The sequence below is a fragment of the Misgurnus anguillicaudatus genome, chromosome 15 (genome assembly GCF_027580225.2).
Source record: "Misgurnus anguillicaudatus chromosome 15, ASM2758022v2, whole genome shotgun sequence".
Taxonomy (NCBI): Eukaryota; Metazoa; Chordata; class Actinopteri; order Cypriniformes; family Cobitidae; genus Misgurnus; species Misgurnus anguillicaudatus.
In genome coordinates this window covers 21,699,052-21,722,353 of record NC_073351.2, presented here as the reverse complement: position 1 = coordinate 21,722,353, position 23,302 = coordinate 21,699,052, and the positions used below count along the sequence as shown (strand labels likewise).

The window sequence follows — 23,302 nt, the reverse complement described above, 5'->3', positions numbered from 1 at the left end:
AATATTACAGAGCAGTCTGCTCTCCAATCGATCTCTACCCAGCATGCATGATTCCAAATACACCTAATAAGCCAAAAAACATATAATTACGATCAACTCCACTGCACATATCTTCCAGTTTTCTTCAAAACAATTGCATATTTTAATGGAGTCAGCATACATAGGACGGTACGGATCATAAAGTGTAGTGTTAGTGCAGACAAGCAAGGTAGACGGTTCGGTACAGTTAATGCAAGTAAGCCTGTTGAAAAATGTTTGAGAAACTGTACTATATAAACAATAAAATATGCAGTTAACATGCTTCAAAAAATTGTACAACCTGTACTAACCCTGGCTGTACAGTGTAAGAAAATTATAAGAGAGAGTTAATAAGTCATGACAATGATTGTTTATTACTTTAACACATTAAGATAAGTTAAGCAATTTCAACTTTTACAGCAACTAGTCAATATCTAAAATAATATGTTAAAATGACTTGTATAGACAATTTTGTTATATACAGCAACATTTTTGTAGTGTGTAAATTTTTTGTAGTTTTGTTTACACTTACACTTAAGGGGGTCGCACACCGGACAAGAAGTGCCGCATCGCGCCATGAATCTAACGGTACATTCACACGGGGCATAAGCGTTAACGCGTCCCATTCACTTTTAATGGGTGACGTTATGCGTTGCCGAACTGAATTGTGGATCTGTCGGCGCCGTGTCAGTGCTGTTGCTCGCGGCATAAGTTGAACATTTCCATAATATTTGTCCCTAATCGTTAGCGATTAATATCGGCTGCTAACGTATATTTTGCATTTTGAAGTAGACGTTATCTGACTAAGCTCTAGCTATTTAATGTGCACGCCTCATTGGCGCGAATTGAGCTTCTGCCGCGGTACGGCGCGAATGGTGCTTTTTGTGCATTTTGCGTTTGACGCGAATATGCGGCTGACGTCCGAGTTGAAAAATTTGAACTTTGGTGGACTTTGGCGCTGCGTTAACCAATCAGGAGCCTGCTTGCTACTGTGGCGGCAGCCCCGCCTGGAGTCACTCATTCATTCAACATGGAGGAACACTTGATATTGTCCGTGAGCAGTCACACGGAGCTAAACGACACAAGTTCTTATTTCTATTGGGACAGGCATAAAAAGGACCTCGCTTGGAAGAGTGTCAGTGAGAACATTGGGCAACCTGGTAAGTTGTAAATACACATTTCACTTTAGAGTCACGTGATGTTTATCGACCCGCGGCATTCCCGCCATTTTTTTCAACTATTTTCCCCTATAGTAAGGTTACCAAATACAAACCGGTAACTCTCGATGAATGCACGATCAACATCAGTCATCTTGCAAACAGACAACCGCATAGCACTTGCCCCTCCCACAAGAAGCAGATTTTGCCTCTGACGCGTGTCAAATGCTTGCTTTTTTGCGCGAATGCATTCAAACTGTTCAAGCGGCAAACTAGGCGCGGTAGACGCGATTTTGACGCCTCAAACGCGGCTAGTGTAAACGCAGCATTACACTTCACACTGGTCTCTTCTACTCTATTGTATCTTATAGTATAAGATTTAAGTCACTAAATGATGCCTGTTTAAATATTTAGACTTGTAGTGTCAGTATTCCTGGTTTAAAAAATGTAACATTAAACGATTCAGTGCTCTTGGCTCATAAATCATGAGAATTTTTTCTTTCTTTTTAAAGTTATGATGAAAAGTAGTTCAGAGTGATGAACCGAGTGTTGGCTTCTCCACAGCTCCCTAAATCTTGAATACCCATCATTTACAAACTGAAGAGATGATATTGCCCCCAGTAGAAATGCACGAGGACGGAGGTCTGCTTTTCAAATAGTAAAATGTCAGGAGAGAGAGAGTTAGAGGGAAATTATACACTTGTGTTTATGTATTTGTGTTTATGCCCTCATTCAACCCTCTAAACCCATTATCCAAATGTAGGTCATTTTGATTGTCTCGTGCATGTGTTGTCTCATACTTCGCCCACTCTTCCCCCTCAGAACCAAATAGCTTTAACACATACCCTCACATCAAATGAAAGAAGCAGGTTAAACAGGGACTTTGACAATTTCATGCAGTAAGATATAGTTTGGACAGTTCTGTCTTCCATCTATTCCATGATTGCCCATCATCGAAAGCAATGAGACGGAGAGTCGCCCGTGTGGATGAGCTTTGATTGGGTTTCTTCTGATTGTCCAGACATTGCTTTTCCTTAAATGGATTTGGGAAAATGGTACTAGTGGGTCTCATCTGCCATTTTGCTGTCAGTGAAGCATGTCTGCATATAGATTCCAGATTATAGGATGAAATTCACCTGAGTGTGTGATCACTATGCGACCTTAAAAAAGTATTTGTACACAAAAAAAATCGATTAATATATTTGCATTGTATAACAGAGTAGCAAACAAAGTGCCTTTTTTAAAGTGCACCTATTTCATTGCTAAAAACAATATTATTTTGTGTATTTGGTATAATACAACGTCTTTACATGGTTTATGGTTATAAACACATTATTTCACACATACCATACATGTTTGTAGCTCCAGATATCCTGCCTTCCTTAAATGCATTGATTTTGTGCAAAACTTATCGATCTGAAAAGCGTTGTGTCACTAAATGGCCAGATAATCTGTATGTTGTGATTGGCCTGAATACCTCAGAATCTGGAAATGTGACGCTCCTTACCATCATGTTTGAAAGATTCACTCACAATGCAATGCTAACAGGAGTTAATTTACAGGATATGAGTCAAAGCGGGAGGAATTATGATAGGGCTGCACGATTCATGCTAAAATGTGCATTATGATTTTTCTCCATGGGAATTGAGATCCCGATTCTCTCACCCGATTCTCTCTTATTTTTTTACAAAAACATTTATTATGCACTTAACTAAAAAAAAAGGGCTACAGGACTTTCAGTATAAATAACGTGTCTTAAAAGTCTCTTTTCCTTATTTTAGACCCCTTAAAATTTAGAGTAATTTAAAATTTGTTAGCTGTTGAATAGCACCTGTGCTTTTTGTACTATCAAACTGGCCAACTTTAAAAACACTAAACCTTTAAAAGACTAAACGATCAACATTTTGAGGCATCAGAGAGAAACGCAGACATGTAACAATGTTCCCCTCGTGTTAAAAACCCTTTCTAATGGGGAACCTGTGGCGGTGACACAGATGCCGTTTCTCGATCTGAAGGCTGCAGCCTCTGGAGGTCACATTTCTAAACTGCGCATCATAAAGACTATTTACAATTAACGTTATAAAGTTGACTACTATTTTTAGTTAATCATAAATTGTTGTAGTATGTTTATGACTTGCGAATGTAATGCTCCGTTAACGCAAATGAACCAGGCTTGATGACGTATACAGCCTACAGCATATGCGACCTCCGGAGGTTGCAGCCTTCCGATTAAGAAACGTCCGGAGGTAACTAATTTCCTTACCTTCTTTCGGAACCAATGGTGTTGCATCTTCACTTTCTCCGTCGCCACCAGGATTTTCCACAATGACTCTCGTTTATCCTCTCTTTTTTGTGAAAATTGCCGCTCCAAATCCATCAAGTAAACGACGAGTGTTTAGGTCTGCCGCCTTGTTATACGTCACGCGAGTGACAACAGAACGCCGCAAATGAGATGAGAGAGGAGAGAAACGATCGGGTCTGATTGGTGAATGAATAGGGTTTGGTTTTATCCTGTATGAGTGTGTGTGTTAGCAAGTTTGACTGATATTATAGCATCTTGGATTGTAATGTAAATACGTGAACATGTGAATCTGAATACAGGGAAATACTGTTTATGCAAGTGAATTGCCGTCATTTAAAATGAAGATTGCATATATTTATGAATCGAAATCGTGATTCTTTTTCGATTAATCGTGCAGCCCTAAATTATGATAATGTCGGTCTTGTCCACGTCAACAAGCGCAGGAAGTAAACTGCTGCCTACAATCCGTGTGTTTGTCCAAGAGAAAAGATTTACGTTGGAAACGATAACTCGCGTCATCGTTTACCTTGGGGTTTTTACCTTTTGCATATTGTTAACATGTAACACACTTACACACCAAAGGAAATGGTGAATCAGACAATAGTTGCTCTTTAAAGAATATGTTTATTGTTAATGTAATGAATTGCATGTGTGGTGATACTCTGCTAAGGCACCTTTGTGAACATCCTCTGAAAATCACCTTGGGATCGGTTTGTCCATATTTGACCCAAGTATGACCCCCAGCATTTCTAGATTGTACATTTAAGGTGTCCAGACCCCAGATCCAGTACATTAGGGCCACTGTGTGTATGTGTTTAGTGGTCAAACCAGTCTTCCACTCCCACTATTTTGTCTTTTGTCCACTCAAGCAAAATCATTACTCGTACCAGAAAACAAAGCACACACATTTATTGTCTATTTTATGCCAGTATCTACAAATCTACAAATAGACTCTTGATTATTTTGTTAGTACTATTATTTAATTTCCTGTGAGCCCACGGCTAGTAACACAACATGCAAGTATGTTTTAGGCCTTCAAGCTGAAGTTTGTCATGTCTGCACCACTACCAAAATGTTAACACAAAGATACAGATTGCACTGCTGCGTTAAGCACTACAGATTGCGCGACACTGACTACAAATTGCGCAATATAAAGTGGGACATAGTAAGTATATGCTGAGCAACAAAGAGTGACAGTCGACAGACAGGCCAGAACAAGCAAACTCTGAAAGATGTAACCGTAGGCTGTGCATTCCTGGAGTTTGTCTTTATTCTTGTGCTGTGCCTGGTTTGGTGCTCTCCTCTCTAGTTTGATTCTCAGTATGGTTGACGAGTATGAATGGGAGTGTGTTTATATATGTGTGAGATTGACAGGAACATTCAGCCCATTGAGGAAGCGCTGGTCAGGCAATCCTGCTTTTGAAGCTCCCTAGTGTACAGCACCCATTGCTGCCCAGTGACATCCATCAGCGTCAGCTGAATAGCGGATAGAAAGTCATTGTGCATGGTGGCTTGTAAGGGATGACAAAAACTACATATCTTTAAGCTCATAAAAGTAATAATTAATATGAATATTGAATAATTATAACAGTTTAAGTGATGTTACTTGATGTTAGGTCTCTCACCCCGCACCTGATTTCTGTATATGTGCTTTAATTACTTTAAAATATGTGGGGGTAACAGATTGGCAAGTAGATACCCCAATGCTAGTCATGTGTGAGATGTCTGGATGGAATATTTTATGGGTGAATGGAATCATAATGAAATTGTGTCCCTAGAGGCTCAGTCTGTGCCTCGCTTCACAGCCACAGATTTGTAAGTTGTGCAGCCAGGGATTTTTCATGTTATTCTCTTTACATCCGAACAGCGTTCGGCGTGTGGGGGAAAGGATTTGTGCTTGCACTAAGCCTCAGCTTGCATGTGATGGGAGCCGTGTCTGACCATTTGCTCCGCAACCAAGTGCTGATTGAAACAAGGAGGAAATACAAGCTTTATGTGGCATAATACCAGGCACAAAGGAAATGAACTGCTGGGTGTGTTTTTGGATTCGTGGGAAGCGTATTAATCCTTTAGTTTGAGTGCATCTCTCGCTCACTCCCGCTCTCTCTCTCTTGTCGGTCAGTGAAGTGTCCACAGGCATTTGAAGTGATGGATGTAGGGTCGGTCTCTCTTAAAGCTGACTGGAGGTGACCTTCAAATTGTTGCTGGACTCACCCTTAGGAATATCTCACCCTATTCTCTCTCTCTCTTTCTCTCACACCCTAGCAGCTATGTGTAGAGATGATTGACACTGAGTCTAAATCAGTGTTACCCCAATTCCATAAGTGATGCCATTACTTGCACACGCAAACACAACCTCAACAACTGGCCATCTGCTGTCTGACCGGGTCAGCATTTGTGGTCCATCTAGGATGTGATTTAATACTAAGCTTTTTGTATGTTTTTGAAAGTTGCTTGCTTGTACTTAATAATTCAAGTGTGTAAGCAATAGCTCTGTGGTTTTTCTTGTGTTTTGAATGGCGTTTAGCAATTGCTAGCATGGCTCTTCTCATCAAGCCGCATGATTTGAGGTTCTGTTCATGTCTATAGCACAAATCCCTTACCATAAGTGTAAGCTGTAATAAAAAGTAATGCTTACAAGCACCATTATTTGACCCCCGATCAAAGCAATAGTATGAGACGCTGTATATATTATTATGCATGATACAGATCTCGCACATTCTCACTGAATGAGGTAACATATCTGTTATTAGTATGATTTAAGTAGGCCTGCTTTGCTAATTAGCCTACTCCACTTCTGTGTATATTAAAAGCTCATCTTCCCTCGGAGGAAACACTGTTCCTCATCTCCTCATTTTTTCACCGTTCCCAGCATGCAGAGTGACGCTCATTCCTGCTGACGTGTATGTGCGAGCACGTGTTTGTCCGTGAGAGATAGAATGTGTTGGCGTCAACGTGATGTTCTTAAAATGACCGTTCGTGTATTTGCGTATTGTTACGTTCATTGCAGGTTTTTGTGTGTTTTCGTAGTCTAACGTGGTGTATGTGCTTGTGCCCGCAGGGAAGGCTCGTCTGTGTTAGTTGAACAAATAGCTAAGCTGTCAGCTTCCATGTCCTGGAGTAGTGACTATCTCCCTGTCTCTCTCAGTCTGTGTGTGTTTGTTTGTTTGTATGTAGGCTATCTGACATCAGGCCAACACAGTGGCCCATGGCACTTTTCTTTCTCTATTCCCCAGACCTGCCCGGAAGAGCTCACTGTCCTGTAGCTGCAGGTTCACAGGAAGTGCCATAGTCAGATTGGACAAGACAGATTTTTTACCTCGGTTATTGATAAGACATCAGGGTTTTATATTATAGCAGTAATCATAGCAACTGTGTTGTAGGACTTTGTTTAGCACAAATCAATAAAAATATAATTTTATATTTTTGATAAAATTATTTTTTTTTAAATGTTTTTCAACTATTTGTTGTCAGTCAGAGCATTATTGAAAATTATCCAGGCATGTTGTTTAGGGATAATATTTTGGTAACACTTTACATTAAGGTTGTATTTGTTAACATTAGTAAATGCATTTGCTAACATGATCTAACAATAAGCAATATAGTTCATTGTGCATTCATTAATGTTAACATTTACAACTTTTGATTTCAATAATGTAAATGCTAAATTAATTAAAATAAAAGTATTGTTCATTATTAGTTCATGTTAGCTAATGCATAATGCTCGTTCCCGGCCAGCGTTAAAAAAAGTTGCCAGCCAGTGCCAGCATTTTTTATAATTTTCACAAAAGTTTAATGCCTTCCAGAAAATGTTTTTATAGACATACAATATATCAAATGAAAGAACAGACCCTCTGCTTTCAAACAAAAAAAGTTTCATCCTACCTTCATTTATTTCTTTTATCACCTCTTAAATAGGGGTAGGTTTGTTCAAAATACCAAATTTTGAGCAAAAAGCTGAGATAACTGCATTTTGTGAAGGACTTCTGATAGAGATCAGATTCAGAGCGATCATCAAAACATACACAGAGTTCTTTCTGTTTGCCCTAAGGGGTTGCTTCTGGGTTTTTGTAAGTTGGGTAAGAGCGCCACCTGGTGTATAGCCTAATAGCAGAATTACGGATTGCCGGAAAAACTCGTCATTGGCAGGGAAGCATTGTCTCTTAATTGACGAGTTAACTCTTCAATGGCGGGGAAAGAGTTAACAAACACAACCTTATTGTAAAGGTTTACCAATTTTTTTTTACTTATTGCCCTTTCCATTGCATAGTACCCCACGGTTTGGATCGGGTCAGCTTACTTTTGGGGGCTTTTCCACTGGGTGCAGTACGTAGTACCCAATACTTTTTTTAGTACCACCTCGGTTGTGGTTCCAAGCAACCCGAGCCGATACCAAAACGTGACGCAAAAACACTGTAGATCTCTGATTGGTCTGAAAGAATCTTCACTACCAGCGTCATCGCTATAATTTAAAAGATTAGCTTTACCTTCATGCTAGCTTGCGCTGTTTCGAGCAAACATGTTGTCATCTATGCTCTGCTTTAAGTTCCCAAACTCCCTTTTGGCGATGAAAAACATCCATAGGTTGAGAATCAGAAACACCATTTTTTTCCAGACTTGCAGTTTTGTGGCAAAGCGCACACCCGCATTTATGCTTAAATGCAACTTAAATGAGGCTCAGCGGAGCGCGTCGACTGACGTTACGGGTGTTTGTACAGAAACTGTCATGTGAGACAGAGGTAGTGATAAACGCAATGTGCAAATGTGCTATTTGTGGTGGTCAATTTAAATTTTGTGGCGGACTGAGAAAAAAATGAATGTATGGGGATGTACAACGATACTCACTTTTATGATGTCACAGCAGTAGGCAGCGCAAACACAACGACACGCCTATAATCCCTCCCACTCCGAAGTGTTACTAAACTCGATGGAAAAGCTAACCGATGCAAAGTGAGGTGAGCTGACCCGACCTGACCCAAACCAAACCGTGGGGTACTATGCAATGGAAAGGCGCCATTATATGCAGGAATGTAATAATAATACAATAGTGTGAAAAGAATAGTTATACAGTGTTGTGATCTAAAATATTACAGTACTTTTAAAGGGGGGTTCAATGGTATTTCAAGCATTCTGACTTATTAACACAGTTATAGAGTTGTTTCCTCATGCTAAACGTAGGCAAAGTGTCAAAATAGCAGTTGGACATATTACTGAGTATTTCTGTGCCGAATGCACTTCGCCAGGGTTCCTACAAGTTTCGGAAAGTTTTTTCGATTACGTTTCAGGGTTTTCTATACGTATCACTTTTTTAAATGGGCACTTCCCCCGGAAATCCCCGCCCACCCGTCAATCAGCGAGAGACGCTAGAGCTTGCAAACAGCTTATCACGCCACTCAGCTTTGTTTAATTTCAAAAGTCAACAATGGCACGAAAGAAGAAGTGTGTTTTTGGATGTAAGGAGAAGACATCCAGCCTTATGAAAACGATGAATATAGTTTATTATCCGGGGTAGCAGCGGAGTTTTGCGTGTGTGTTTGATGCGGTGGATTTTCCCAACCATGGAAAGTCATGACGAGTTGCACGCGGTAAGACAGACTTCTGTCTTATGTTGGAAATAGTCGCGTGCATATTATATAAATGACACGAGCATGTAGTGAATCATAAGTTAAAACAGTGTTGTATAGTGTTGCATGACTCGTACTCGCTCCTCCTGCGGTATAACTCCTCCTTCTTCATTTTTTCGTACGTTATCGGAAAGATTCGGTAAAGCTAATCTTTCTTTTTATAAATCTGATTAAACTAAAGACTCTTCGGAGATATAAAGGATGTCATACTACTCTATAGGTACTCCAGATTAACATCAGAAATGCAGAAACAGCGTGTGTTACGTGAGCTTTAAACAGTCTCTCAATCTTTCTTCCTCAATGTTAATTGGAATGGGGTGAAATCTATAGCATGCCATCGGAGAAAGAGTGGCCATGCTGTGCTGAGTAGGCATGTTTACTAGCCTGTTTTTGGCAGCCTGAACAGCCATTTAATTCGCCCCCGAAGAACAGCTTTCCTCTCCGGGGCCTTTTCCATCAGCTTCCTGCAGCTGATAAAGTGCTTTAAAACATTATTAACTGAAAATGAAAACCTTCGATATGAGTGTTGGAAAAAGAGCAGTGTTTCAGATCTGCCTGTGTGTGTGGCACAGATAAATGTTGTGTTAGGGTGAGTGATGAGCAGGTTCAGAGGTCAGGACGGATGCGGGATCAGCGCTGTGTGTCGCATGTGACCTGAGCTGATGGATGGCAGCAGGAGAATGTGGAACGCAGAGCCAGAAGTCCGTTATCACAGGAACTGGACAAACTTGATCCATCTTTGCCGCTTTCCTCACGCACTGTCCTTTGGGGCTGGTAACCATGGAAACAGGCTTCGACCCTGTGGCCAGTGTCAGATAGTGCGTGTGTAGGAATGTGGCGAATAGAGCAGTTAACAGTATTGCTGCATTCCATTCAAAGTCCGATATGGGATATTCGTATTAAAAGGATAGTTCACCCAAAAATTAAATTATTTACTTAGCATCATTTAGCTCCAAACCCATCAGGGTATCAACTGAGAGATGGTGAAATATTAATAAATATTCCTACAGCTCAACTGGTAAACCATTGGGTTACCAATACAAACTTCATGGGTTTAATTCCCATGAAGCACACATAGTTATAAAAAAATGTACAGCTTGAATGCATTGCAAGTTGCTTTGGATAGTGTTTGCCAAATGCATTAACGTAAATAATGTGATTCTTATTGTTAAGTGTGTTTTAATGTCTCTATTTCATCTCTTAAAGACTCATTCCCCCGGTTTCACAGACAATGCTTAAGGCTAGTCCTAGACTAAGACATGTTTGGGCTGTTTCAATTGATAATAACTTACCCTGACAGATCTTAAAATATGCCACTGCCATTGATTTGACCTAAGATACACATCAGTAAGTCTTTTTCTAAGGCATGTTTTTTAAGATATATTAAATGTCTTAATTTAACAAAGACCTAGTCCTGGCTTTAGCTAAGCCATGTCTGTGAAACCAGGCCATTGGGTGACTCTCACGAAATTCAGATTTTGAAGGTGTCCAGCATCAGAAATTTTTAAAAAGCCCTTGAAGACATTTTTTTGCAGATATAAGATTAAGGTCTGAACTTACTATAACCATTATTTTTAGAGGATTAATAAATATTTCTTATAGACCTTTTGCGTGTTTGCAAACAGAGATGACATTTTTTGTGGGCGGAGCCCAATTGGTGGCAGAAAGTGACAGCTCCGCAATAGGAGTGTGAAGTGTTTTAGCATTAAACTGTGATTTTTATGGATCCGGTGTTCTGTAGAAGTCTGTTTCCCCTATATTTCTCTTAAGTGTAATGTTTCTTATAACGTTTTCACCAAGTTATGTTTATTTTTTAAATAAATTAAAAGTTTAAATCGCTTGGCTACTGATATATGCATGTATAATGTATATGTATTGTTCTTTATTGGTTAATCAATTATTTTTACAGTTTGAATCGCTAAAGTACTTATAAGAGCAATACTATCATGTATTCTGTATAAAATAATTTATTAAATATTTCATCAGTTCCTGTTTTCAATTTCTTCCTTATATTTTAAGCCTAATTGTTTGTTCTAAAACTATTATGTTTACATACAAATTAATTTGTATAAGCCTGTTTATATATTATTAACACTTTACATCGTGTGTGTGTGCTATGTTTATATATTTATTAGTAAACGTCATAATTTAGAACAAACAGGAAGAAGACATAGACTAAGATAGAAGGTAAAAGACGTAATAGAAAACGAAAAAAATATGAAAACTTTAATAAATGGTAATATTATTGATGTTATGAACTCATTGAAATCTTTAATCTTGCTAAATAAATTATAAACGTAACATGATATAAATGCTATGAGAGACACTTAGAGGGAACAGACTTCGACAGAACTCCGGATATCTTCTCTAATTATTTTTTATTCAAATGATTAAAAGATTTCCAAATGATTTCATCACTCCAGTCTGTCCGGTTGAGGGCTTATTGCAACCATAAACACCTACGTTTATCTTCTAATGGTGTCTTCGACGACTCTATATTATAAAAATGAAGGGCATCTATTTTGGCATTCCTATTCTGACACTCAACAGCACAACAAGACATTTTCTAGTGAGTTATATTGTTAGTTTCACTCGTGTCTCATTCATTTCCACTGCTTTTTCTGCCACCACATTGCACACGTGACGTAACTGTGACGTTGACTCGCAAAAGGTCTATAGAATTGTTAACATTTTTTAGATTATCATTATTAAAAATATCATTACCGCAACATGATATTACATTAACCCTTGTGTGGTGTTCATATATTTGTTACTTAGACGATGTTTGTGGGTCTAGTGGACCCAGAGCATTATTAGTATCTTAAACCAATGCAGTCATACAAATTCATGAAATATTGTTGACAGATGTTTACTTTAGCCTTATTGCAAGTAACATAGACAGAACTTATGGTTAATATTTGTCATTTACCACTGGTACAGGACTATTAATGAACTAAAGTGCCATTCGTTTTTGTGATAATATGAAAGAAAAGAAGAAAATTCTATTCTGATCCAGATATTGAGGGAAAAACATGTTAATCTTAAATAAGTTTAAAAGAAACAAAGTTGTTCATCACTGTTGATGTTTAATTCTTTTAACTTTTTGAAATTGTACACATTTGTGTCAGCACAGGCCCCAACTGAACAGATGCCGTATCATAAGACATCATCCACACTGAACACATAACCTGTTCATGCCAGCCAACACAACACATAAGAAGCAAATTTTTACCGTGTAGTTGTGTTGCTTATGCATTTCTTGCATTTTATACACATATATTGTGTACATCTGATGTGAACACATTGCAGTAAAATGTGTTGCTATTGGCCACAACTTAGAATGATGAAAATACATGGATAATATTTTACTTTCTCTATTATTCACTCTCTCACACACTCATGCTCACACATATCTTTGTGGGACATTTGGTCCCCACAACGTAATAAATACCAGGTACACACACACACACCATAGGTTTTGTGGTAAACCCATGGTTTTACAAATGGCAATCAATATATCAAATAACCATGATTACTACTCTTTTACTACAATAAAACTATGGATTTTTTGTAAGGGAGATAATGGTAAAATGCAGAATGGTTCCTGTTAGACAGAAGGTAAAGTGTTTGGGACAGTAGGTACAGACAAATGTTCATGCATGATATATAACATCTTGTATCCTTGCGGCATTACAGCAAGAGCAAAATGACAAAACTCTGACATGCATCCATCACATATGTACAGACATATATAAAAAAACACACTCATGCACTCACAGGAGTCCCAGGTAGGAGAAAAACAAAGTGAAGTTACATAGAACATTCATTTTTTACACTTTTATTAACCCCGGGTCCAGTGGACCCGAACACCACATATGTAATATAAATGTTTAGGGGGGTACACAGTGTACAGTAATTATAAAGTTGTTTATTTTTATGTTCTTTATAGAAAATGAGCCAAGGCCAATGAATCTGAGGTTGAAACAAAAATTAATTGCATAATTTTTATTTCAGTAAACATTGAAAACGGGTCCCACAGACCCGAACACCACACAAGGGTTAAATATATGCATTTACAAACTCATGTTACGGTAATGACAACTGCTTACCTGGTAGCCATCTTGAGTGTCACAATCAAATATGTCCCTTACAACAATGATTGGGCTTAAACAATGATTAAAAATTGTTGTGGAGGATGAGAAAATTGGTCTTGGACACATTTATTTTCCTTATTATTGTCTCTACACTTACCAATGATCACCAAATACCACATGTTTCATTACTGTAAATGTTTATAGTATAACATGCACTGAAGCTTTTTATTTTTTTAGATATTTCCATGTCAATGAACCCAAATCCAGTCATGGACACGTTGCGGTAATGAAAATTTTCTTCTTAAATGTAGAAAAAACAACAAAATTGGTTTGTAATTTGAAATCATGTGCAGAATAGTAAATGAAGAGATGTTTGTAACTGTATGCTTCTTATTTTGATACTCTTACTTTTTTTTTATCAAAATGTTTCATGACACCTCATAAGTCTAATTTCGCTAGTATCACCCCATTGTGTTTGCAATGATATTCCTAGCTGGTTTTATTCATGTAGACTCAATGCTCATGAGATGTCATACACCTGCATCTCTGATTGTAGATTTTTGAAATCTAAATGTTCGGTAGTGGCAGGCAAGCGACAAACTTTACCAAGTCACTGGAAAAACACTGGAAATTTCAACACATCTGTGTTTTTTATCCTCCCTGAGTCAAAAACAATCTTATGTGATCTTGCTTCCATTAGAAACTGGACACAGCATCTCTGATGCTCTTTAAAGTACATGTACCATACTCCAGATTATAAAACGTCAAAGTAATTTGTCCTGAAGCCATTATCTGTCTGTCTCTCCCAAGCTTTCAGTCTCTTCTTGCTTTTAGCTGTGTTTTCTCTCTTCCTCTTTATCTCTCCAACGGTCTTGTAGTCTTCCTCTTGTGGTCTCTGGAGACAGATTGGACGAAGCGTGGCACATGCTGATGATGCATAAGTGTGGCCTCTGGCTGGTGACATCATCAGTGGGACAGTGTATGTCTGTGTGCATTTGATGTAGACATCAGGAAAATGCTTGGGCTCTCTGAGGCCTATGGCAGTATGGGGGAGAAGGAAATATAAAATGTTCTGTGTACAATAAGATAAGAGTTTCAGTTTTTTTTTCAGTCATCTTAGTTTTAACTTAGGTCTTGGCCCTAAGGATATACTCATAATAGTATCTATTTTTCTAGGTTCACTTTATATATCTGTAGCAGCTACTGTACAAATAAAAGATGTGTTTAAACATCGACACCAGTAAAGTGTTCAGGCAAACCTACTATTTTGTAATTATTACATATAAAATTATATTATTTAGAATAGTTTTAGTAGTTGTTTAGAATAATATTATATAATCAAAAAATCACAGTTTATTAAAGCTCAATCAAGTGGAAATATGGGATTTTTTATTTTAAGTCGTATTTCAAGCATTTAAGTTTGATTATACATTTAAATCAAAACGTTTTTATGTGAGACATTCATGAGGAACAAAAATTCAGTCAAGTGTGTCTACTGAACTACATAATGTCAACCCTTGGATTTTGACTGGTGTCACACAAAACATCCATTCAGCTTGAAGGTTTTTGACAGCTTGCTGCTAATGCTATCATACTGAAGGATGAGTTAATTTACCATGCTTTTAATATGAACCTCTTATCTGTCATCTGTGTGGTTACATTGTTTTGTGTTTTTATTGAACGGAGAAAGAGAGATAGAGGGAGAGAAAGAACGGGCAGCTGTGTCAACAACAGGTTGCTTCATGAAAGCCACGTCGCGTGCTTTACCTGTGCGGGCAGGAGCAGGTTTGGACCATCGCCCTGTTTCCATAGCAACACCAATCAGAATAGAAGTCATGGAGGCATGAAAAACATGGAAAGCACAGGAAGCATCCTGAGTAGCATACTTCTGTCTATAACTACTTATGACTGCAGGGTGTATATACAGTAAAGTGTGGCAACACAATGGTAATGGGTTTGATTCCCAGGAAATATACTAGTCGCTTTGGATAGAATATAAATGCAAATATAACACGCAGACCTGTATTTTCCGCAACTCCACAACAGGAACAAAAAACATTTAAATGCGGAATGTGCCACATTTAGTCATGGAAACACGTAGCAATTATTAGATTGAGTGAAGCCTGCCTCCGGAGAGCCAGTAAACAGGATCCAACAGGTCAGGAATGAGGCACAGCGGCGGGGAAGCCTCAGACTGAAACCTTGCACGCGCACAGGGGCACACGCTGAATACATTTGCATATGAATGTATTTTTACAAAACATCCTCATTATTGCTCAGCAGTAGATGATTTGAGTCAGAAAGCCTTATAATAATTTGCAACATTGCATACTGCGCACACACACACATTAAACAAGTTTCGTAGAATTAGACTAGTTTACAAATGGACATTTATTGGGTCTCATTCACTAATAATTTTGTACGTTTTTTTTTATTTATACGCACACTTGAACTTCTCACGAAAACTTTGCGCCTAATTCACAACACGTGTGTACGGACATGAATTTGTTCTTATATACTTGTTCTTACATTAGTGAATTTGGAGTGTTCTACATGACCGGCCAAGCAAAAAAGCTCAAAGAAATCCATGTTCCTATTTATTATCAGCAAAGTTCTTTTTTATTTGAGAGGTTTTGCTGTCGCTGGAGGAAGCCAGTGCTGTTCACCGACCGGAGTAACATTAAATAAGTAGCCTATTGGATGCGTTAAATAAGACATTTAATTAATTTGACAGAGACGCACATCTGTATCCAAAATAAAACAGACAGGAGATCAAGTGATTTTATATATCAACATTATTATAATCATTATAACAATAGCCTAGTATTTGATTATAACGTACGTGATTATTGCGTACGAGTGGTTTTAGGTTTTCTTGAATTTTTGCGTACATTTAGAAGACATCTTGATACGAAAGTGTTAGGCCCTGTCCCAAATGGCACACTTCATGTGGACTTTCGGTCTTGTGGTTTTAAATTGCGCGTGCTCGCAAAGTCTATGAGTCCGTAGGGTGTCCCATCTGTCATTTTTACGCTCCAAAGTGTGCTCATCAGCGCCCCCTTTGTACCCTTGATGCGGTCTTCGGCGGAGCTTTACCAACCCAGAAGTCCTTGCGAAAGAGCAATCAGATGACAGATGAGTGGAGTTTACACTGATGGGCAACTTCTCTTCCTATTTCCGGCGTGACGCTCGAGTCTGTCCCAAAATACGACTCCAGTGCCCCCTCTTGGACTTGCGTCAACGGTCCCTAAAGTCTGCACTACATGATGTCATCAAAGACCGGTCCCCAAGTCCGGAGTGTGCCATTTGGGACGGGGCCTTTGTTGAATCACGATTTGTTGGTGAAAACATCCGTACGCACATCTCACGCACAAATTTGTGCATACGCATGCTTAATGAATGAGACCCATTTAGTTTCAAAGCGCTAGCTATATATAATTCAAGGTTCTTTAAACCTGTGCATAAATCTATTACAGGCCCTGGATGGTATAGTTTATAACAGTGATGATGACACAAAACACCTGTTCGCTATATGTTTAATATATGTTATATACATGGCAGAAACTATACTTTTTAAAGGAAGGATGTATTTTTATTAAAATATCCTTAATATTATGTGATGGTAACCATTTCATCAAAGCAACATGCTCTTGGTTTCGTGCTGTATTGTTTATAAATTTAGCCACAACTATTCACAAGGTCTGAATCTTAAACATTATTTTTATATACGAGATACGTACCATAGACGTCATGAGTTTGAGACAAGCGTGCTGTTTTTGAAGCACACATCGTTTTTATATCAGACTTAATGTGTTTTTTAGCTGAATAGCAGTCTTATCTCCTCCCTTCTTTTAGGTGTTCTGTAAAATGTTTGACTGCCTGCAGGGAGCATCAGCTGAGGTAGGTACAGCAGCAACAGCACGACCCTGCATGGAGTGGAGGGTAGATATTGTATCAGATTAAGAGATGTGATTTCTGGTTTTAAAACAGATCTAACAGTTAGGCTGGTCTGAATCGGTTTTGTTTGCAGTGTTTTCTTTGAGAGTGATGCATGAAGTTGATCGTTTACATTTTAGTGTGGTCCCTCGAAAGTTGAGTTTTTGCATCATTTACTAGCCGTAGGCCACGGTTTCATCAGAATTTTCATTTTGTGCTCCACTAAAGTATTTGGAACAACATGAAGGCTGTCCGTTTAAGCACCATGCAGTGGCATCTTCTGATCAATATCCCCTCTCTCTTTCTTCTCTCTTTTCTTTCTCCTCTTCCTGCTGGCTGATTTTTCTTCATTCTTGTTCTTTCCAGCAATCTTTTTCTCACTGCCCTGTTACCCCTCTAATCGAAACCCTGGCTGTGAGAAAACGCCCTCTCTAAATGAAACCGAAATTAGGAGCGTATCCGCGAGGGCATTCTTCATTCCTTAAACAGATCTTTATTCTCCATAAAGCTGTAATGTGCTTTTGCACTGTCAGCAGATGGGAGCGCGTATGTGTGGAATTGGCAAGATCGAATAAAATGATATAAAACAGCAGGTGATGAGACGCATGAATATGAAGAATTACTAACATGTGTGTGTGCATAGGCCTGTGTGTGCCAAGAGAGAGTTCGCCAGAATCGCCAGTGCTGCCCAGATCACAATTTCTTTCTCTTGCAAATCTCTGATAGATAGCATCTAGACGGCTGAACCCTTCATCAAAACCTGCAAATCTTCTGGAGCATCATCTGCTTTTTCCAGAGACACTGGTAAGGATTGATGTTTGGCCGGCAGTGGCACCCCCTGCTGGCCAGTGAATGCTGTATTTAGGCCCATTAAACTCATAAATAACATGCCCACCAATCGCATCTAGTTGATCAGTCCACATCACAGCATGGGCTCATGTCTAAACAGGGTGTGAAAACAGTGTGAAACATGTTTATTTGGCCCCTTGTATTTTTAGATTGAAGCCAAGGCACCGCTCAAGGTCATAAGGAGTGTGTTAAATTGGTGACTGGAGTGTGTGCGTGCTTTGGCACCAGGCAGAATTACATGTTTGTTTCCTCTACATTTATCTAACCAGCAGCTCAGTGGGTCACTAATGAGTTATTAGCTGCTGGTCAGGCCTTTATCTCCAGCGCTCCGGGCGGCATTAGAGTAGGAAGTGATGGGCCTAAGATGATCTCTGAGTACCCATAACGTGTTAATGGCACGCAAAGCATCACTGAACAGCAAAGATGCTGATCTGCTCATTAGAGGCCATTATATCTACACCATAACATACCACACACATACAAACACACAATTCAGAGCAGTGATTTCCAACCAGGGGTTTGTGTACCCCAGGGGCACTTGAAGAAATTAAAATTTTGCTTTGTTACACTTATAAACTGACATTGTGACATTAGGGCTGTCAACAGATTTAAAATTATTATAGAAGGAATAAGTTGTGATTCATTTAAGGTTTAATGTTTCTATTTCTTTTTTTAAAGGAAATGCAGGCTGTGACTGTAGCACAAAATGTGTTTGGGTATGTTTATTTAGAAGAAAAACTCCATCGTTTTATTAATATTTTACTATGTTCTTACCTCAACTTAGATGAATTAATACCTATCTTTTTTCAATGCGAGCTCTTAATCATTGTACAGCGCGTCGTGAATGTGTTAGCATTTAGCCTTGCCCCATTAATTCCAGGGATGAATTTAGAAGCCTGATTTAGTTTGCAGCACTTCGACCTCGGCGTGCAGTAACATCATCACTCCTGACTTCTCCCCCTCTCGCTCAAACCTCCGTCAATATTGCTGCGCCCAGGGTTGAGGTGCTGCAAACTGGGTGCTCTTCCGCCATACAATATGGTTCTCATTTTTTATCCGCTTATAAAAATCGCCACATTTTATTTTGTGCCACCATATTCACTCGTGTAACTACTCATGTAACAGTCTTTAAATAGGGGAAAACATGGAAGTGTTTGGTGACTTTTGAATTCATCCCTGTTTGGATCCCAAGGAATGAATGGGGCTAGGCTAATTGCTAACAAATTCACGACGCGCTGTACAAAGATTAAGTGTACGCATTGAATAAAGATAGGTATGTTATAATTTGTCTTATTTGAGATAAGAACATAGTAAAATATAAAAAAACTGGTGTTTTCCTTTAAGTCAGTTTACTGTTTAATTTCATATTTTTGTCTAAATACATATTTAGTAATATAACGATATGGCTAAATTATGTTTGCATTACATTTCTACATGTGGCAGATTTCTATTTAAAGTGGCTTAGAGTATATTAAAAGCACATGTGTGACCCTTTCTCTGAAATCTACCCTACTGAAAAATCCAGCTAAAACCAGCATAAGCTGGTATCTGGTTTTAGCTGGTTTAAGGTGGTTTAGGCTGGTCCTCCCAGCCTGACAAAGCTGGTCATGCTGGTGGGCCAGCTGGTCTTCCAGCCTGACCAGCTAAGTCCAGCTAGACCAGCTTAAAAAGTGACCCAAACACAGCTAGACCAGCTTGCTACACCAGCAAAACCAGCTAAAACCAAGCTGGAGACCAGCTTAAACTAGCTCACCAGCTTATGCTGTCTTAGCTGGATTTTTCAGTAGGGTAGGCTAAGATTAGAAGCATTGAATATTGATTTTAATATGATTTCAATATTTAACATGACCTTACTAATACCATAGTCAATATTAAATATATCAAGGTTATATCTTCACAGAATGTCCTTTACATTATAACTTTAGCTGGGTTTTCAGAGGCAGGGTCACATATTATAAGTGTATGTGTATCTTTGACCTTGGCATTGCTTTGGTCCCATGCTTCACTATAGTACTTAAGCGACATACATTATAATTTATGTTAAAAGAAACACATTTCTGGATTGGTGTCAGGTATCCCAAGTGTTACTGGTTTGGAAACACTGCTTTGGAGTGTATGCACTGTACACATGTCAATAAACCTGCTTTAGCACAGTGATGAGAACCAGCTCTGTGTGACCTCTCACCCTTATGACTCGATGATGTCAACAGCGAACAAGAGAAGGCCTTCATTCGACAATTCTATATTTCTCTTGCAAAATTGCTTGCTTGGCCGTTAAATGCGTGGTATTCAGGGGGACATTTGACTTTACCCAATCATCCCCTTTTACTCTCCCCCCAGCTACATTCCAAAACCCTTGATAAATGGGTGTTGTATTTCACCAGTGTGCACGGGGGTCAGTGACCCCATGCTGCACTGTACTTGAGCTGGGGAAATGAATGTGCCTCCAGGGGGTGGCTGGAGGAAGAGGTCAGGATGGCCGACCCTGGCACTGCCCTGACCCAGCGACAACACCACAACCCTTGAGACCCAGACATTTCGGTGTCTTTGTCAGTGTTTATGCTCTTCCTCATATGGTGTCAATGAGGTGATGATTAAATAGAGAAAAGCATGGGTCGTGCCAATCCTTGTTTTCACACAGATGAATGTGATGTTTATTTTTGGGTCAACAAAGCTAATAATTTAATCTGAACCTACTGAACTCTATAAGCATTGCTGAATAGCGAGACTGATGAGTGTTCATGTTTTACACGAATCTTCGTTCTGGTGTTTTCAGAAGTTTGATATCTTTAATTTGGATTTTCAAAGACATTTTTATAAAGTTTGATATCTCTTTGAGGCTTGATATATTCATTGAATTTAGATCCTGTTGTAATTCATAGATCTTATCATACATAGTTTGTTAGCTAGTTCACTGGAGCATCATCTGGGTGTACTTTCTCTCTGGAAGTTGTGGGTAGTGTTTAAACCAAACAATTGTGGGTTAAAATCCCACTTGAGCATTTAACCACAGGTTATTCCAGGGGTACCGTATCTTTAATAAGTGTGCTGTAAATGGCTTCAGATAATATCGTCAGTTAAATGACCAGCAATTTCCCAATATGGGTTTCTCAATTGCAAGTGTAATAACCAGAGAGCAAATAATCGAAGTAATGACAATATGCAGTGGCCCCTATATGGACACTAACTACACTTGAATATTTATGAATTTGAAAAACTCTTGAGGGAACGGTGTATATACAAGGAAAGGAGGGGTGGCTATGTGGGTAGCACTGTTGCATCACAGCAAGAAGGTCCCCGTTCAAGCCCTGGCTAGGTCAGGTGGTGCATGTTCTTTCTGTGTCAGCATGGGTTTACTCCAGGTACTCCGGTTTTTTCCCCCAGTCCAAAGACATGCAGGTTAGGTGAATTGGAGATGTCAAATTGCCCCCTCTTGTCCTGTTCTTGTCATGAATATAGCCATAGATGCTATAATGGTGTTAAACAAACTAGGAAAGGAGAGCGATACTGTGTGTTGGGATAACCTGAGACTGCAGTATCAGACCTTATAAATGATCTCTGCCCCTTCATCTCAAGCTTATTCTATTACTAGTTTCCTATAATTTTTTGCTTTTGTGGTTGGTCGGTCCAGCATGCCAAGCAATTTTTCCTCTGAGAATACAAAACAGATCCACAAGAAAACAAACGAGAAATAAAAAATATATGCGTACAAGAGTGATGGCTTTTACCAAACCCTGTATCACCCCAGTATACCTCAATATATCTTGCAAATCTATATTTGACAGTAAATAGTGGCATGAAGCCTAATCAGATGAAATTAGGCAGGAGTCAGACTGTGGAGAGACTGGTAATTAGATTACATTAGATGGCGGTTACTGATGGCCTGTCAGGTCTGGATGTGGTGGGCTTATCTCAACATTTCTCCAAGACCACCGGTTATTACCTTATTCCAACACCTGGGACCCAGAACCTGAGACTTTCTTTCTCACTCTCTCCATTTCTTTTTAAGTGCAAAGTGTGAGTTTAGAAGACTATTTAGATAGGATAAGGTTATCCTGAGGAAGTTAGATAACAGAATCTAAATTGCAGAGCAAACTGGCTACTGTTTGTTAACTTGGGGGTCCTTTTTCGAAAATTGCCCTAGAATAGAATCCGCTCAGAAACAACTGTGCAGAAAATAGCAGTATGTTTTCCGTATCTATTTTGACCCTTATGGAATATTAAATTTGCACTTTTCTTGCACTTTTATGGACATTTCTGCATTTTTGCCAAGTGTCTAAGTAAAATTAAATAATGGTTTAAGGATTTTCAGCATCCCATCTGACAATAAAATAAACTCAATAGGCAGAATCTGATTATTGATTTCTCAGAATATCCATTTTAATATTATTTAAAATCGTAATAGTAGCAATTACAGAGTAACAACTAGGTTTCCATCACCCCCGATTTTATGCACATGATGCACATCTTGAAGTATCGCACAAGAAAGGAGTGATGGAAGCGCCAAATTTCGAATAAAAATTTCTTAACTCTTTACGCTCGCTTGAGGTGGTTGAAGAGTACATGCGAATAATGGGAGATGGAAACGTATTTGCTGAATAAATTCTGACGTAGCGAACAATAAACTTATGAGACTGACCGTCTAGCTGTTTCCGCTGTCGCTGTCTTAAACGTATATGGCAGGGTTCCCACGGGTCCATGAAATACTTGAAAGTTTGTGAATCTGGTGGAAAAAATTCAAGGCCCTGGGAAGTTTTTGAAAATATACATACACAGGTACAGGTAATTGAAAGTGCTTGAATCTATTTTATGCAAGAAGTTTTCTGGAAAAAATATTATTCACCTGTGTAGTATAGGATAATATCATTAAACTTCTAGCCTTGTAAGCACACGTGCTAAACTGTTCGCTTTAAATGCTTATATCTTCTGTATGCGAATGTTGATTCATATCAAAAATGCTACTTTGCATAGTATTGTTTGAGACATTAAAACGTCTCGGTTTACGTATGTAACTGTTGTTCCCTGAGAAGGGAACGAGATGCTGCGTTTCCCTTGCCATACTTCCTGCGTCCCTGTAACGCCGTCTTTGGCCATATTTCAGATAGCAATATACTTCCTGGCTCCTGTCTTTGTCGTTAAGCCTCACCATTGGTTGAATTTTATATAGACATTCAGATGCACTTATCCCTGGAGGGATCCCCAAAGTGTCACCGCAGTGACGCAGTGCAAGTTCCCTTGAAAGGGAACTGTAACAATGTATTTTAAAAGGTAACACAATGTAACCTTGATCTTACTTGAAATGTGTCCCCACATTAAGTCCTT

At 38.9% G+C, this 23,302-nt stretch overlaps 1 protein-coding gene across 2 annotated transcripts in view; it reads left to right on the top strand.

The window, feature by feature from the left end:
* bcar1 (BCAR1 scaffold protein, Cas family member) overlaps nucleotides 1–23,302 on the top strand; it is a 97,141-nt gene that overhangs the window by 21,492 nt on the left and 52,347 nt on the right. Inside the window, exons 2-3 of one of the 2 annotated variants that reach the window (XM_055173868.2) lie at nucleotides 17,051–17,095; nucleotides 17,858–17,935. The exons of the other annotated variant lie outside the window; for it this stretch is intronic. Of the exons in view, the coding sequence (XP_055029843.2) occupies nucleotides 17,051–17,095; nucleotides 17,858–17,935 (123 nt within the window). The remainder of the gene's footprint in view (nucleotides 1–17,050; nucleotides 17,096–17,857; nucleotides 17,936–23,302) is intronic. 2 annotated transcript variants of the gene reach the window in all.